This window comes from Mrakia frigida, assembly GCF_051309035.1.
Source record: "Mrakia frigida strain ATCC 22029 unplaced genomic scaffold BDY24scaffold_39, whole genome shotgun sequence".
Classification (NCBI taxonomy): Eukaryota; Fungi; Basidiomycota; class Tremellomycetes; order Cystofilobasidiales; family Mrakiaceae; genus Mrakia; species Mrakia frigida.
In genome coordinates, this window is record NW_027481242.1 from 69,217 (window position 1) to 81,230 (window position 12,014).

General features: G+C 54.1%; 5 protein-coding genes across 5 annotated transcripts; 3 read left to right on the plus strand and 2 right to left on the minus strand.

The window, feature by feature from the left end:
• Positions 1-1,337: 1,337 nt before the first annotated feature.
• On the minus strand, positions 1,338-3,105 carry BDY24DRAFT_401812 (uncharacterized protein). The gene is made up of 4 exons (XM_076642137.1): positions 2,377-3,105; positions 2,203-2,272; positions 1,839-2,094; positions 1,338-1,664 (listed from the first exon to the last, which is right to left on the minus strand). The coding sequence occupies exons 1-4, from the start codon at positions 2,627-2,629 to the stop codon at positions 1,560-1,562; spliced, it is 684 nt and encodes a 227-aa protein (XP_076492966.1). The 5' UTR covers positions 2,630-3,105; the 3' UTR covers positions 1,338-1,559.
• Positions 3,106-3,471: 366 nt separating this feature from the next.
• BDY24DRAFT_195921 (uncharacterized protein) lies at positions 3,472-4,417 on the plus strand. Its single transcript, XM_076636430.1, has one exon. It carries the CDS (start codon positions 3,511-3,513, stop codon positions 4,189-4,191), a length of 681 nt encoding a protein of 226 aa, XP_076492967.1. The 5' UTR covers positions 3,472-3,510; the 3' UTR covers positions 4,192-4,417.
• A 583-nt stretch (positions 4,418-5,000) lies between these two features.
• Positions 5,001-6,365, minus strand: BDY24DRAFT_401821 (uncharacterized protein). The gene is made up of 5 exons (XM_076642138.1): positions 6,017-6,365; positions 5,852-5,900; positions 5,716-5,746; positions 5,482-5,576; positions 5,001-5,226 (listed from the first exon to the last, which is right to left on the minus strand). Exons 1-5 carry the CDS (start codon positions 6,087-6,089, stop codon positions 5,109-5,111), a joined length of 366 nt encoding a protein of 121 aa, XP_076492968.1. The 5' UTR covers positions 6,090-6,365; the 3' UTR covers positions 5,001-5,108.
• A 624-nt stretch (positions 6,366-6,989) lies between these two features.
• Positions 6,990-9,878, plus strand: BDY24DRAFT_196095 (uncharacterized protein). The gene is made up of 9 exons (XM_076636431.1): positions 6,990-7,250; positions 7,398-7,640; positions 7,720-8,175; positions 8,291-8,491; positions 8,624-8,829; positions 8,995-9,150; positions 9,244-9,364; positions 9,454-9,709; positions 9,784-9,878. Exons 1-8 carry the CDS (start codon positions 7,227-7,229, stop codon positions 9,583-9,585), a joined length of 1,539 nt encoding a protein of 512 aa, XP_076492969.1. The 5' UTR covers positions 6,990-7,226; the 3' UTR covers positions 9,586-9,709; positions 9,784-9,878.
• A 202-nt stretch (positions 9,879-10,080) lies between these two features.
• BDY24DRAFT_401827 (uncharacterized protein) lies at positions 10,081-11,037 on the plus strand. Its single transcript, XM_076642139.1, has 5 exons — positions 10,081-10,356; positions 10,433-10,490; positions 10,566-10,592; positions 10,655-10,702; positions 10,780-11,037. Exons 1-5 carry the CDS (start codon positions 10,156-10,158, stop codon positions 10,974-10,976), a joined length of 531 nt encoding a protein of 176 aa, XP_076492970.1. The 5' UTR covers positions 10,081-10,155; the 3' UTR covers positions 10,977-11,037.
• Positions 11,038-12,014: the final 977 nt, after the last annotated feature.

Consider the following 12,014-nt stretch of genomic DNA (forward strand, 5'->3'; position numbering starts at 1 on the left):
CGACAACGAACGGGAACACTGCCGGATTGCAGTCGACCCTGTTTGCCGGATCCTTCTCGTCCGCCTCTGGCATTGGAATGAGCGGTATGGGTGGCCTCAAACGAAGCCTGTCGGATGATGGAGAGGAGGAGTCGGTTCCAGAGGAGCTGGGTGGTGGTGTGAAGCGACAGAGGTTCGAGTCGTTGGATGAGAGTTAGACGCGTCCGCCGTTTTGTTTCTTCGTTCTCCTTTCCCTCTCGGTCGTCTCCCTGTATCTTTGTAGCATATTCTCGTCACCCCTTTTTCTCCTTATGCTTCCCGGGTTCTACTCTTCTCTCCTCTTCCGTCCCTCGTTCAGTCTCCCCTCGTTTTTTTCCTTCGTCCCTCCCGTCCATGTATCGTTTTCGCACTCTCGTCTCTCTCGTCTCGACGTCCCGTCATCATCTCGTTCTTTTTATTAAACCCCTCAAAAGTACAGTTACTGTAATCCCTTTCCAGATTCTGTCCCTTTATACTTGGTTCTGCCTCCATATCTTTCTTCGAGCCCTCGCTCCTTGTTCTCCCTTCTCCCTCCCCTGGGTCCCCCTTTCGCTTTTGTTCACTCACCTCTCCGTTTTGGGCTTTTTGATGTATATCTTATCCCTCCTGGAAGGCTACTCTCTCACCAGCACATCTTCCCATCTCTAGCAATCGATCCTAAAGGCTCCAAGAGGAGATTCGATCTCGTCGGAGAAAGAAGAGGGAAGGTCGTCGAGCTCGAGAGCCGCTCGAGTTCGTCTCCTTTTTGGGTCTCTTCCCTCTCACTTATCAGTCACGAAAGGAATGCTGATCACTCACTTTCAATGTATAGGTGCTAGTGAGTTTCGACGCGTCCTTTGCTTTTCTCTCACCCGCCGCATTCATCAGAACTGATTTGCTGCCTGCCTCTTCTCTTCTTCTTGTTGAAAACAAACCTCTAGACGCCCGAAATCGAGCAAACTCAAGGATCAAAGCGCCGAGACGAGATCACCAAAGGAGAACGACGACGCGTGCAGATGGTGTGATTGTTCGTCGCACCCCCCTTCTTCTCGTTATCTCGACTGTACTTTTTCATAGAAGAGTCTATATACAACCGAATTTGAAGAAAGCTACTTGACTACGCTAGAAATCGTAAGCTAAAGCTAGTCTATCCGAGAAAAGGAAAGAACCGATCCATCCCACCGCTCGCTCCGCCTGTCTCGTCCGTTCTACTGTTTAAATAGCAGGACCCCCGAGTCTCACACTTCCACCAGTCCTCCATCCGTCCCACCTTACTACAGAGCGTGCACCCGATCCCCCTCAGTTCGAAGGATCCGTTGAACGACGACGGAGGAGGAGGAGGAGGAGAAGGACGACGCGTCGTGACGAGTTCGAAGCAATCGATAGCAGGCCTCGAGGGAGGGTTCGGGCGGATTTGGAGGTAGGTGGGGGGAGAAGAGTCGACCAACGAGGTAGGAGACGAGGATTCGTACGACGAGTGTGCTGGTCGAGGGAGGGAGATCCGGTTTCGTAGTTGACCGAAATTTCGAACGACGGGGGATCCTTCCTCAAACCGTACGTTTTCAGACCACCTCCTGAGGATCCTCCGAGGTCCAGATCCTGTGGACCTTGTTCGAGAAAGCGGGACCGATCTTCTTGGACTGAGGTTCCCCGTTTTCTCCCCTCGGCTGCGATCAAAAAAAAAAAGAAGAAACGACGAACGAGGTTCAGCGTTCTCGTCTCCTTCTCTCTTTTCCTCTTGTAACTCTTCCACAACCTCCTCTCCAAGCTCATCTCGTCTTTCGTCCTCCCACACTTCCTCCCTACCTCTGATCTCCTTCAAAGCGACGCAAACTACTCACGTAAAGGTCCTTCAACGCTCCCTGACCGTCTCCCTTCCCCCGGCCTTCCGCGTCGTCGTACCTCTCCAGCAGCTTCCTCAGCGACGGGAACTCTGCTACGATAGCTCTCGACTTGTCTGGACTTCCTCTGCTGATCTTGTGGTGCATGAGGGAGAAGGTGTCGAGCGAGTTGAACCCTTTTCGAGCGACTTTGGCGAAGGAGCGACGGACTTTGATCGGTGGAGGGGGAGGAGTGGGAGTGGAAGGGTCGAGGAGGCTGGGAGCGAAAAAGGGTGAAGATGGAAGGGCGTCAGTTTTGGGAAGAAGGGAAGAGGAGACGAGAGGAGGAGAAAAGAGAGAGGGAAGAGGAGAGGGAGAGACGCACGCGTGTTTCCTGACAGCGATGTTCCCGAACGTTGTCCAAAGGAAGGAGGTAGCCTCTTCCACAGTAGCGACTACACATCCGTTCAACCCCCCCAAAAAATAACATCGTTCGAATCAGTTCCAAACGACATCTCTCTCTCTCGACGCGTCGCAAAGAACGAACTCCCGAACTCACCATCATGAACGAAACACCCTCCTTTCACCACCAAATCCCCGACCACCTTCTCCCTCCATTTCCTATCCACCCTATCCCTCCCTTCCCAGCAACTCCACCCTAAAACCACACAGATGACCCTCCCTCCTCTTGGGTCCTCCTTTGCGCTCTCCCCGTTCGCCAACTGACCCTCCCCGACGCGGGTGAACTCCTTCACGTTCTCGACCATCTCTACGAAACCCTTCCCCTTCCCCTTGACGACGAGAGTGAGCATCTGCTCAGCCTCCAGGACGACGAGCGTCGTCCCGAGAAGCGTGTCCTTCTCTCCTTTGGCGTCTGGAACCCAGAACCGTTGGACGTGGTCGTAGAGGGCGTTGGTTCGGCGGACGAAGGTGAAGAGACCCGAGATGGATTCCGATAAGGTGGGAGGGAGAAGGAGGAGACTGCGGGATGGAACGAGAGGGAAACGAGGCGAGTGAGGAGCGTGGAGAGCGGTGAGCGAGGGGAGGAGGGAGGTTGTGAGCGTTGAGGTTGAAGAGGTTGAAGAGGGAGGGAGGAAGCACGAGATTTTGATCTCGGCGAGATAAGGGTATCGTTGACGGTGGAGATCGGAAGGGAGGTTGAGTTTAGAGTCGGACAGGTTCGATTGCAGTTTTAAAAGACGGGAGGAGGCGAGGGAGGGCGGCTGCTTGGAAACGAGAGGAGGTGAGCTCGGATCGGTGTTTGGAGAGAGAGAGAGAGACAGACAGAGAAATAAGCGAAAGATCGCACCTTTGGGATCGAAGAAGAAGAAGAAGAAGAAGAAGAAGAGGAAGGTTTGCCTACGCTGCGCTTGAGAGCATCCGAGAGCTTGGGTGCGTGAAGAGGGAGGGACGAGATGGCGAAGAAGGAGGAGGAGGAGGAGGTCAAGGGTCGTCGAGCTGGTGCTGATCCAGAGAGGGAGGAGAGCTGGATGGCTGAGCTTGATCGACAGAAAATCACTCTGGGGAGTTTCTTGAGGATCATGTCGATCCTATGAGCGAAGGAGAAAATCTTTCTCCGATTGTTCCTGGGGGTGAGGAGTCCACCGGTGGAGGAGTCAAACTCGGGACGAAACTGATGAAAACGTCGAGCTCTCGTTTCGCTCCTTCCTCCTCCTCCCTACCCCCAACACAAATGACCACCATCTTCTCCTCCCTCTCGATCCCCCCTCTCCTCTCCCTCTTCTCCTCCTCAACCTTCCCTCATCCTCTCTGGCAGTCCTCCACGGACCCTTTCCTCCCCGAAGACTCCCTCCTCCTTCACTTCCCGTCCGACTCTCCTTCTTCCTCTCCTTCTCCCTTTCCTCCTCTTCCACCCAACGCAGCTCTCGTTCCTACGTCGATCAACAACAAGAAGAAGAAGAATGGATCGATAGCCCATCCGGTAGTGCATCTTCAATCTCCGAACGTCAAGACGACGTTCTTGAGGTTCCCGCCCAAGAACCTCCAGAAGGAACTCGGTCTCCCGATGGAATGGATCCATTTCGTGCTGAAGCCGCTGGGGAAGAGGGAGTTGGTGCTGGAAGTGGGAGTGAAGGATGGGAGAGGGTTCAGAGGGGTTGTAAGGATTTCGACGTTTACGGTTAGTCGCATAGACTTATCGCATCGCAAAAAAGGAAAGGGAAAACGAACGAAGAAGGGAAGACGGTCGAGCTCACCTCTCCCTCTCCTTCTCCTCCCAACAAACAGACCTCCTCTCACCTCTCCAGCTCCACCCTTTCGCCGACTTCTTCCTCTTCCTCTTCCTCATCCCACCCATCCCCACCTCTCCTGCTCCTCCCTCTCCTCCTGCCCACTCAAACGTCCTCCACCCTGACCCCTTACGTGACCGTCTCCCTCTCCCTCTCCTCCCTCCTCTCCCACTTCTCTACCCTCGCCTCTTCCACCACCGTCACCCTCCCACCGGGATCCTCTCCTCTACCAACCCAAGCGAGAGGAGCATCCTGGAACTATATCAAGATCTACGCGAACTGCAGACTGAGGAGGGTTTGGGCGAGTTTGGAGCAAGGCGCCGAGGGAGGAGGGAGGGGGAGGGAGGAGTTGGGCGTTTGGGGCGTGGAGGAAAAAGAGGAAGAGGAAGAGGAAGAGGGTGGGGAGGAGGAGTAGGGGTTGAGAAGGTGTTGGTGCTCCTAGGAGGAGTGGGTCTCTGCTGGGAAGAGAGAGAGAGAGAGAAAGAGACGAAAGGTCCGTACTCGTCACGTCGTGCAAAAAAGGTTCGTCCATTCGCTTCCCTTTCTCCTCTTCGAGACTCTCTCTCTCGTAGTCTTTCTCACTGCGACTACCAGACTGACCCTCTCTCCCTGTCTCTCCGCTTTCCCGTTCTTCGTTCCTCCGACTCCCAGTCTCAACGACCCGTCACCCAAATCGTCGACGCGTCTCCCTCGTGTCCTTCCCTTCCTCCTCCTCCGCCTTCGCTCAGAACTCAATCAACGGATCTCGCCCGGTAACAAGAAGGACTCCGTACTTGCCGTTCCACCGTCGGATACCCAGACGCCACCACCTCTCGACTCTCGATGCGCCGAAGTCCAAAGAGGAGGGGATCGATCTCGACCGGGCAACCCAGCTCGAAGACGCTCTCTCTCTCTCCTTTTCCTCTCTCTCGTTTCCATAGCTCTCTCTACGCTAGCACTAGAATGAACATGCACGAATCGCACAAACGAAGAGAGAACAAACGGAAGACAGAGGAAAACAAACCCAACGAAAGAAACGAAAGACAACACAGAGGACAGAAAACTAGACCGACGCCCTCCACCCTTGCAGTCTCTCCTCGATGACGTTCACGACCGTAGGACCGTCTACTCGGATGTTGGTTCCGTGGAACTCGTCCGGCCAGTTGATGGGGGGGTGATCGCTGTTGAGAGAGGGAAGAGGGAAGGGACGAGAGAAGGAAGGGAGGGAGGGAAGGGTCAGTTCGGAGGAGAGTACGAGAAAAAGATAAAGCGAGATGGACGAACCGAATCTAAGTTTTACGAAAACGATGCCAGCCAGGAGGAACCGAAAGAAGAGAAGGGCGGGGAACGAAGAAGAAGAGAGATCAGACTAGTCAGCGAAGAAGAAGAAGAAGAAGAACAGAACGAGAACGAGAAAGGACGACGAGGCGAGGGGACGAACGGTATCGAGCACGTCGACCTTCCCAGCTCCGTCGCTCCAGAGGGCGTAGTGTTTGTGGCCGAGGACTTGGGCGGGGAGAGCGTAGTCGTACTGAGGTACGGGATGATCGGAGGAGGGTCGCGAGAGGGGAGGAAGAAAGGAGAGACGTTCTTCAGTTGGATCGCTTCGGAAGAGGGGGAAAGCAGGAGCAGAAGAGATGAGAGGATAGAAAGGAAAGAAAGAGGCTTACGTTGAGTCCTTGATCGATGAAGATTTCGATGCTGAGCAGCAGCGAGAACGGGGGGAAAAGGACGGCGGTCAGCGTCAGGCAATCTCGTCGCGTCGTTCGTTCGGAGAGTGAACGAGGAAGGAGGAGGAAGACTCACACCGTCGAGAAAGGAGTAGGATCCATCCAGAGTTGATGGGTCAACCCATCTACAGAACAACAAAACGAACAAAAGTAGGAAAAAGTCAGCTCAGCTCTTTAGAAAGACTAGCTCTCTCCTCGTTTCGCCGCCGGCGATCTCTCTCCTTCGAACGGTCAAACTCACTGCCATGCACCCCCAGCATCACCGTCGTCCTTCCAGCCAACGCGAACTGCTCCTCCTTCGTCATCAGCTCCATCTTTGGAATGTGGGGAAAGCAAGGCAAACGCGTCTAGCTCGCTGGGAAACGAACGCACGACTTTCAAACTTCTTCCTACTCACTCCTGATTCGGAGATCTCTTTCCATGATTTTCGATCTCTTGAAAAAAAGCGTTATCAAGAAAAAGCGAACGGGGGGCCGGCGGACCGACTTGAAATGGATCGAACCGCGCCCTTCGTCGACCAACTTTCGTCCTCGTTCTCCCTCCCTCTCTTCAAACCACAATTCCCTTCAAAGAACGAGCTTTCTCCCCCTTACATCAGGTTAGTCCCTTTCGAAGCTCATTCAGTCTCTTCCCTTCGGTATGTCTCTGGCGGCCGAATTACCAAAAGAGACAGACACGAGCGAAGGAAAGACGACGACGAACGAGCGAGCGTGCCGTTCCATCCCCTTCCTCCCCAACTTCACGATCCTGGTACTGACCCATCCTCTTGTTCCTCCCACTACCTCTTTGAGCCCTGATCAGGTCTTCCTCGCCCAGATGACGCGTCGAAAGGTCGACCTTTTCTCGTGAGTCCCGAACCTCATCCCTTTCCTCCCCACCTCTTCTCTCATCACAAACATCAACCCTCTTTGCGATTCTGACCTCTTCCCCTCTTCTCCTACACCCACTTCCATTTCATCATCTGTGTTTTGTCCCAGACCTTCCAGAGACTCTTCATGATCCCCTCGTGTTCTCGATCTTCAAGAACGCGAGGGCTGAGCTTCGACCAACCTCGCTCTTGTTCGTTCTTCCCTCCTTCGGTCAGATTTGCGTGAGTCTCCTTCACCTCTCCCTCCCTCTTCAGTCTCCTCTCGTCCTTATCTCTTCGTTACTTCCACGACCGAGGCTCCTTCTTCGCTCCATTCCTGACTTTTTCTCTTTCCCCCCTTCAACGAAAACCAGATTCATGCCTCCCTCGTCTCACGAGCAGAGCAGTCTCCTCACGCTCCCTCCCTTGCATCGCGTGAGTCTTCGTTCTTTCTATCTTCGCCTCCTTCCCCTTCCTCTCCCCTATCCAGCTCTCCGAGCAACATCATCCTACCAGGATTCTTCGGAACCGAGATGGCCGATGTTGCGAGGATGTGAGCTCGACAGTTTCTGAAGAAGGGAGGTTTTGCGTTCAGCCTGATGGAATGCACTGGCCCGGTCCACCATTCGTTCGTGAGTCCTCCCCCTTCTTTCTTGGCTCACGCATCGCTTGCTCGAGAAACCAGGTTGCAGGGTCCTTCGCAGCTCGTATGAAGGTTGCGGAGGGACTCCAAACGATCGAGCTGACCCGACGCGTTTTTCCCTCCTTCGTTCAGTACCCCTCCTTCGTCAAGGACGTTCTCAAGTTAATCCGAGAGGAGCGAGTCAAGGCCAACAACAGCCCGAACTTCCCTGTCGGGATCAAGGTCAAGCTCAAGGAGACGATCTTCAAGATGAGCTATCCCTTCGAAGACGACGACGACGAACGACTGGTGGATGGGATCTGTACGTTCTCGTTGGATTGGTCAGGGAGAACTGAAGCGAGACGAGCCCATTTCAACAGATGGCTGGAGTACGAGGTGGGTAGTCTTGTCTCTATCGACCCCAAGTCGAACTTGGGCGAACGAAGCTGACCTCGGGTCCTCTCTCTTCCGACAGAAAACAACCGAACCTTACTCCCCTTCTCCCTCTCCATCTCCCTCGACTCCCTCCTCTCCTTCCTCTCGAATCGGTCAACCCTCCCTTCCCTTCACCGAAGAAGACGTTCAATCGCATCCCTACGCCAAACCCACGTTCGACCTCCGTCAACTCCTCATCCAAGGAACCTCCTTCGTCTACATCGGTACGTCAATCCCCTCGAACCAGCAGGACGACATCCTCAAGCTCATCGCGAGCTGCTTCAACTCGCTGGATCACCATCAGAATCTGCCTGATCTCAAGGATGGGGTGGTTCGATGGGGCTCAAGGGGGTTTGGGGAAGGGGCATGGAAGTACGTCGTCTCGACGTTGTTTGATGTGAAGAAGGGGGAGGATGGGAGAACGACGAAGAGGAAGAGAGTAGAGACAGTCGGTTCGTCTGAGTCGGGGTGGTCTCTGACGGAGAAGTACAAGAACGTGAGTTCCCTTCCCCTCTGAATCGAAACGTTCGAACGAGGGAGACGCGTCGACGAACTCACGCCTTCTCTCTCTCTCTCCTCCGCCTCTTCGCATCCTACCTTCACACCATCAGGCCAAACCCTTCCCCGACTACTCCATCACGTCTTCCGACGAGTTCCTCAACAACCCGGTCGTCAACATCATCAACAGCTACAACGGAACCGACGGGATCGTCAAGATGATCGACCGATTCGGAAAGTTCAACGACGACTCGGAAGGATTCACGCGTGAGATGCATAGGCTGGTCGACAAGATTGCAGAGGTTGGGTGCTCAGTACGTATCAGCTCGTTTGTTGTTTGGTGGGAGGGGGAGGTCAGCTCAACAACGACGGAGACAAACGGTGCGAGGGAGATTAACACTGACCTCGCTCCCTATTCTACTCTCTTCCCTTTCTCTCCCAAACAGAACCACAACGGAAAGGGTCTGTACAACTGTGTCTTCTCCCACGCCAACCCGGACTACAAGACCTACGGAGTTCCCGAGATGGCCTACGAATCGCCGTATGGAGAGCAGGATTCGATCGTCGTTGGACTCGACGACGACAACGAGGAGGTCATGGGTACTGCGATCTTTTGTCAGGGTTGTGCTACTGGAGTCAACATCGTTTTCGAGTGAGTTTCTCGGTTCTCCGCTGTTCGAACGAAAGGAGGGGAAGAAGGAAGGAGTGTTCAATTTACGACGCGTCGAGGGAGGTCGTTTCAGACCCTTCTCAAAGCCACGTTCAATCCTCTCCCTCGCTGATGCACTCGCATCTCATTTGCTTTCCTCCATTCCAGCATCGGAAAGACCCTTCTCGAGTGCGTTGCCATCAGGAGTCGACCCGGCCACGGGAGCTCTCAGACGCTTCCTCGTGTCCTCGGGATGTTCAGTCACTGCGGCAGCTGCTCGATACAGCGAGTCGGGAACGGTAATTCGGTCGAGGACTTCGAAAGGTGAGCTTTATTTTTCGTTTTTCTTGCCTGTTAGGGTCGCTTTGCGCTGACCACCATCCCCTCATCTCCCCCTCTTCGTTGCCTTGACTCAAGGGTCCTTCCTTTCCGTTGCAATCCATGCGGCAGTAATAAGAACCAGAAGAAGTTCCTCCAGGTTCTTGCATCGAACGCTGAGGCGCTCTTGGAGAGGCCTGATATCCCCGTTGAGGAGCTTGTGAGCTCGACGTCCTCTCTTTACCTTCCCTCTTGCTCTCTCTCTCTCTCTCGCGCTAAACTTCCCTTTCCCGCATTCCATCCTCGCAGACTTCGATCCAAACCTTCATCGGCGGGTCATGTATACAGGAGTGTCAGACTTCTGACTGCCACGGAGTTGTTTTCAGGGACGGACGGTTCGTCTCTCGTGCTTTTCCTGCTTCGTTCTTGACTTCTTGCTGACTCCTCATTTGGCAACAGAACCACTACGGAATGTCGAATCAATGGAAACCTCTCCTGCAACCGTTGCTTCTACGGTCCGACTCTGCGTCCCTCCTCGAAACCTCTCACCGAGATGATGGCTCTTGTGCGTTTTCTTGCGTTTCAACTCCCCGTCCCGCTCGCACTGACTTTTGTTTCTTCGCTTCTCTTTCTTCTCAGGTCGTCAAGGACCTCATCAAACTCGACTCCGAACCCGAGCTCCTCAAGGACGTCCGTTTCAGTCTCTCAAACATCGCCTGTCGAGCAGCTCGATCGGTCGAAGGGAAGGTCGCGGCGCCGTCCTCGGTCCTCTCTTGTACGGAGATGTACATCTCCTCGGGTCGAGCTGTGAGGACGGGAGCTAGAGAGGGAGTGGATATGAAGGATATCTTGAAGTTGCTCTTGGGTGGGGAGGGGATCGAGGGAATGGACGAGGCGGAAGAGGAGGGAGACGAGATGGGTGAGTCGTTTCTTTCTCCGAGATTCAGTCCCCGTTTCCGAGTCTCGGGCTGAACTCTTCCTTCCTTATTTGTCTCTTCTACCCTACACAGAATGATGAGCTACACTTCACGGTGCGTTTGTCTCTTGTCCTCCAGTTCGGGCGGCTCCTCGATGGAGCACTTCGTCGCGTCGTCGCCTTGTCCTCCTTTCCAAGGCTCTGATTTTTGGAGTCCTGACCTTCTCTTCTCCTCGTTAATAATCACAGACACACGAAACTTTTACGACCCTCTTACGACCTCATATCTTCTCATCGTGAGTCTCTGAGCTCTGAGTTCCCCTTTTCCCTCGATTGACGCGTCGTGTTCATTCTTCTCCTTCAAAACTCCAGACCCGCTCAAGACATCCGACACGGAGTACCGTCTCATCAGTACCATATCGTCTCAATCGTGAGTCGTCTCTACGTCGCTATCTCCTCGTCAAGCCTGTAACTGACCATTCGTTCCCTCGCACGTCGCTCACAGCTCTCCCGTCCTCCACGCCTCGTCGTTGTGAGCTTTGAATCTCCCTCGCTGTCTTTGACGAGCATCAAAGCTGACTCTAGCTCTTGCAGGTACTCGGAACCGCCATACCAGGACCCGGAGAGCAGCACTTATACCTTGTGAGTTGGAGTCCTCGCCTTCTTCGAGCCGTCGGGATGAACTGACCGTTGTCCGCGTTTTTTCTCGTCGCAACCAGGTTCAGCTTCCTCGTGTTTACGCGTTCAGCTTCCTCGTGTTTACGCCCACTATGCCCACGTCCCTCTCTCTTTCTCTCTTTTTTCGGCTCTCGTTCTCGTTTCCATCATTCGCTTAGCTTTTGCCCACCCCCCTCGGTCTCGTTTTCGACGTGTCGAATATTTCTGGCTAGTAGTAGTAGTAGTAGTAGTAGTATAGGTCTTTGTATAGAACTGGCTACATCTGGAAGAGGTGAAGAAAGAGGAAGAAAGGGACGGTGAGCTCGAGCTCGAAGCTCGGGGACAAGGGGGGCTGACTCTTGTATGTATAGGTCTCGTGATTAGATCCGACTGTAGCACAAAGACAAAGACGAGGATCAGCTTGGTAAGTAAGGGTGCAGAGAGCGAGTGTGGACGTACTAGTTGGAGCTGTAGCGACGACTTCTCCCATCTAGAAGATGGAAAGCAGCGGGAGGGAGGTGGTCGAGGTGAGCTCGGGTGCTCGTCGTCTCTCCTCTCATTTCCTCGTCTCTTAGAAGTAAGACTCACGGTGACTTTATAGAGGATGGTAGTGGTTTAGTTTCTTCGGAGTCAAACCCAAGCGACGGGAATCGACCTGACCTGGATCCCTCGCCTTTCCTCCTTCTACCAGGCTCCCAAGCTCAACCCAGCTCAACCCTCCCAAAATCCCCCTCGAAACCTCCCACTCCCTCCAAACGAAACCCAAGCTCGTCCCAGATGCTTCCTCCTCCAACAAGCTCGGCCCGATCGAAATCCAGCTTTCAGCAGAACCCGAAGTCGTCCCCCGTCGCGTCTGGTTCGAAGCTCTCGCCGTCGAAGATGTTTGTTCCATCTGCACCCTTCCCCTCTCTTCCCTCCTTCATCTGCTTGCATCTCACCAACCCTTTTGTCGTCTCCTTCCCTTCTCTTCAGTCCACCCCGTCGGAAACTCCTCCGAGAAGAACCGTCGGGCAACAACAACTCGTCCGACGAATCGACGGACGACTCGCCCTCCCTCACCGCCTCGAACAGGAAGGAGGTCAAGAAGTCTGGATCCTCGTTCATTAAGCCTTTGCCCCCGCCCAAGTTAGTCTCATCATCCTTTTCTACAGTTCGGCGGCCGCTGGCTGACCTCTTTCCTTCTTCTTCATCCGTTCGTGGCGGTTTCCACTGTCTCGTTCAAGTCTCGTCTCGTCGAACCGATCCTGACTTCGATCTTCCTCTTCCTCAGGGAGCTTACTACTACGACTTCAAGCTC

Excerpts from the sequence above, each read along its gene's own strand:
- BDY24DRAFT_401812 (XM_076642137.1), bottom strand. The coding sequence starts at position 2,629 with ATGCTCACTCTCGTCGTCAAGGGGAAGGGGAAGGGTTTCGTAGAGATG. Across the intron at positions 2,273-2,376 it reads AGGGTGTTTCGTTCATGATG|TCGCTACTGTGGAAGAGGCT; the intron begins GTGAGTTCGGGA and ends ACGGATGTGTAG. Across the intron at positions 2,095-2,202 it reads ATCGCTGTCAGGAAACACGC|CCTCCTCGACCCTTCCACTC; the intron begins GTGCGTCTCTCC and ends TTTCGCTCCCAG.
- BDY24DRAFT_195921 (XM_076636430.1), top strand. The coding sequence starts at position 3,511 with ATGACCACCATCTTCTCCTCCCTCTCGATCCCCCCTCTCCTCTCCCTC.
- BDY24DRAFT_196095 (XM_076636431.1), top strand. The coding sequence starts at position 7,227 with ATGCACTGGCCCGGTCCACCATTC. Across the intron at positions 8,176-8,290 it reads TGACGGAGAAGTACAAGAAC|GCCAAACCCTTCCCCGACTA; the intron begins GTGAGTTCCCTT and ends TCACACCATCAG. Across the intron at positions 8,830-8,994 it reads GGAGTCAACATCGTTTTCGA|CATCGGAAAGACCCTTCTCG; the intron begins GTGAGTTTCTCG and ends CCTCCATTCCAG.
- BDY24DRAFT_401827 (XM_076642139.1), top strand. The coding sequence starts at position 10,156 with ATGATGAGCTACACTTCACGGTGCGTTTGTCTCTTGTCCTCCAGTTCG. Across the intron at positions 10,357-10,432 it reads CGACCTCATATCTTCTCATC|ACCCGCTCAAGACATCCGAC; the intron begins GTGAGTCTCTGA and ends TCAAAACTCCAG. Across the intron at positions 10,491-10,565 it reads AGTACCATATCGTCTCAATC|CTCTCCCGTCCTCCACGCCT; the intron begins GTGAGTCGTCTC and ends CGTCGCTCACAG.
- BDY24DRAFT_401821 (XM_076642138.1), bottom strand. The coding sequence starts at position 6,089 with ATGGAGCTGATGACGAAGGAGGAGCAGTTCGCGTTGGCTGGAAGGACG. Across the intron at positions 5,901-6,016 it reads GATGCTGGGGGTGCATGGCA|ATGGGTTGACCCATCAACTC; the intron begins GTGAGTTTGACC and ends GTTGTTCTGTAG. Across the intron at positions 5,747-5,851 it reads CCTACTCCTTTCTCGACGGT|CATCGAAATCTTCATCGATC; the intron begins GTGAGTCTTCCT and ends GCTGCTGCTCAG.